This window comes from Raphanus sativus, unplaced genomic scaffold (genome assembly GCF_000801105.2).
Source record: "Raphanus sativus cultivar WK10039 unplaced genomic scaffold, ASM80110v3 Scaffold1112, whole genome shotgun sequence".
Taxonomy (NCBI): domain Eukaryota; kingdom Viridiplantae; phylum Streptophyta; class Magnoliopsida; order Brassicales; family Brassicaceae; genus Raphanus; species Raphanus sativus.
In genome coordinates, this window is record NW_026616426.1 from 20,055 (window position 1) to 22,542 (window position 2,488).

The window sequence follows — 2,488 nt, forward strand, 5'->3', positions numbered from 1 at the left end:
TCTCCTGTATTTTTACTAACATAAAACACTAAAAGTCAATAATAGATAAATATAAAACTAATATATTTTTTCCGGATGAACAGTGATTTTGCTACAGTAGCGTTGCTACAGTGATTCTACTATAGTAACTCTGCTACAGTGTCGATCGATTTGCTTGCTACAGTATCGCTCGGCACTGTTGCTACAGTGTCGTGCAAACTGTTCATTTCTTTTCTTTTTTTTTGTTTTTTTTACCTGCAAAATTTAAAAACAAAAATCAGTAATTTATGAAAATAAAACCAAATTTAAAAACAAACCTAACAGTGGGTTGCCTCCCACTCAGCGCTTATTTTTAGTCATTAGCTTGACTTTTGGAGGTCTGATTTAATCTGGATGAGGATGTGAACTTGTTCTAGAACAAGTTTCTGTGTCTCTCTTCCTCATTTGGTTGATGAAGTTGATGAAAGCTCTTGCAGATGCTTCCCCTTTGTCTCTCAGTTTTGGATCAGATAGCACTTTAACCTTAGCGAAAGAAGCTGGACCTCCTCTGCGGCGAACTCTACACTCAAGACTTTCCTCCTGACACTGAGAAGGGACCAGTGATAGAGAATATGCATATATATTCCTTTTCATTTTCTTCTTCCTCTTTGTAGGTCTTCCCCCAGACTTAGACTTTTCAGTCTCGTTCTGTTCTGAAATTTGGATGCTGTCGACCGATTCTAAAGGCTCAGTGTCGGTCGATTCATGAGGCTCATTGTCGACCGATCTTGAAAGTTGAATGTCGATCGATGTTGATCCTGATTTTGCAAGCTCGCGATCTGCATATGTTAGAAGTGCTGGATCTTCAAACATCTCTATGTATGAAATCAAATCTTCACTTTTCTTCTTCTCCACAGGATCATAGAAGGCATTTTCATCAACATTAGTTAGGCACATCCTATTCTTCTTAAGATCAAAAACTGCGCCCACTGTAGCCATGAAGGCTCTTCCAAAAAGAAGGGGAGATGTCCTGCCTGATTTGAGTTCCACGACATGAAAATCCACAGGAATAGTGCATTCTCCTATCTCCACTTTAACATTCCTGATCATGCCTGCTGAGTTTGCTTTGGAGTTATCAATGAAACCGAAACTATCTTTTGAAGGTTCTGTATTTAATCCTAATACTTCAGCAGTGTCTATAGCCATGATGCTGACTGCAGATCCAGTATCGCAGAGGGCATTTGGCAAATCGTGGTTATTTATAGAGCATGGAATCAGAAACTTTCCAGGATCTTGTTCCTTCTTTAGAGTCCTCTTAGGCTTACGGCAGACTTTGTTGAATAATATCTCCATGTCCTTTTCTGTCTCTCTGCTCTCTCTGAAGAAATTACCAAGTCTGTACTTATAATAGGCTTCCTCAAAAGTCATACCCTTAGGAACTCTCTTCACCCTCTTGTGAAATCCATCAAGTTCAGCTTTGTTAGCTTCTCTCCTTAGGTGTTTGGGAACATAGAGTTTCTTAGCTTTCGACCTCATCCCAATCTGAATCACTTCTTTTGTTGCATGCCGTTCCATGACAGGTTCATGTCCGTCCATTTGGTGTCGATCGATACCAGGTGGATGTCGTCGATCGACACTCTCAACGAAAGAAGTTTCAACTAGAGTCAATTGCTTTTGGTCTGGTGCATCTACAGGTTGCTGTCTGGTCTTCTCCATTGTCTTTAAGCAAACTGGCGTCTGAGATGGGTTGCGAGTTGCATTCAAACCGTGGGCATAAGGGTCTGGTAAACACACTAGATTTGTAGTGATTCGCTGTCGATCGATGCTTTCCCGTGGAGGTCGATCGATGCTGTTTTGTTTGTGTTGCTCGACGTCATATGTTTTAGCATGGTACGGGATGGGAGGATGTGGGTGTTGAGCAACGAAATCTGAGTGGCTCTGAATTTGAACAGTACTCCATGACCCTAAAAGTGGTGTCGATCGATTTTCAGCTGATGGTGTAGATCGACACAAGTACGAGCTACCAATGGACATGCAACTTTCGACTAAAAAGACTTCATCTTCCAACTTCTCATGTTTTACTACTTCCCCAAAGTAGTTATCCCATCTAGAATCGACCTGCTGCTCTTTCCAGTCGGGATGAATAGTGCATGATGAACAGTATCCCGATGAACAGTTTCTGGGTGAACAGTGTCACGATGAACAGTACCGCGATGAACAGTGTCACGATGAACTGTATTTCGGTGAACAGTACCGTGATGAACAGTGTCGACCAATATGGGATGAACAGTGTCGACCGATACGGGATGAACAGTGTCGATCGATATCGGATGAACAGACCTCGATGAACAGTACTCGCGTGAACAGTACCCGGATGAACAGTAATCAGATGAATAGTACCCGAGTGAACAGTGCCGTTCCTTTGGAGAAAATTTTCATTTTTCACAGTTTTTGCAATCTGAGAAATTTGGGTGCACAACATCTTGAAACGGGTATCGATGATGTCTATCTTTCCATTCACCTCTTTGCA

At 41.7% G+C, this 2,488-nt stretch overlaps 1 protein-coding gene across 1 annotated transcript; it reads right to left on the minus strand.

The window, feature by feature from the left end:
- Window positions 1-363: 363 nt before the first annotated feature.
- LOC130503759 (uncharacterized) lies at window positions 364-1,674 on the minus strand. Its single transcript, XM_056998323.1, has 2 exons — window positions 694-1,674; window positions 364-564 (listed from the first exon to the last, which is right to left on the minus strand). The coding sequence occupies exons 1-2, from the start codon at window positions 1,672-1,674 to the stop codon at window positions 364-366; spliced, it is 1,182 nt and encodes a 393-aa protein (XP_056854303.1).
- Between the last annotated feature and the right edge of the window lie 814 nt (window positions 1,675-2,488).

Bases quoted from the DNA above. Each gene is read 5' to 3' on its own strand.
- LOC130503759 (XM_056998323.1), bottom strand. From the start codon at position 1,674: ATGGAGAAGACCAGACAGCAACCTGTAGATGCACCAGACCAAAAGCAA. The intron at 565-693 runs GTCGACAGCATC...GTCCCTTCTCAG, and splicing joins ACACTGAGCCTTTAGAATCG to TGTCAGGAGGAAAGTCTTGA.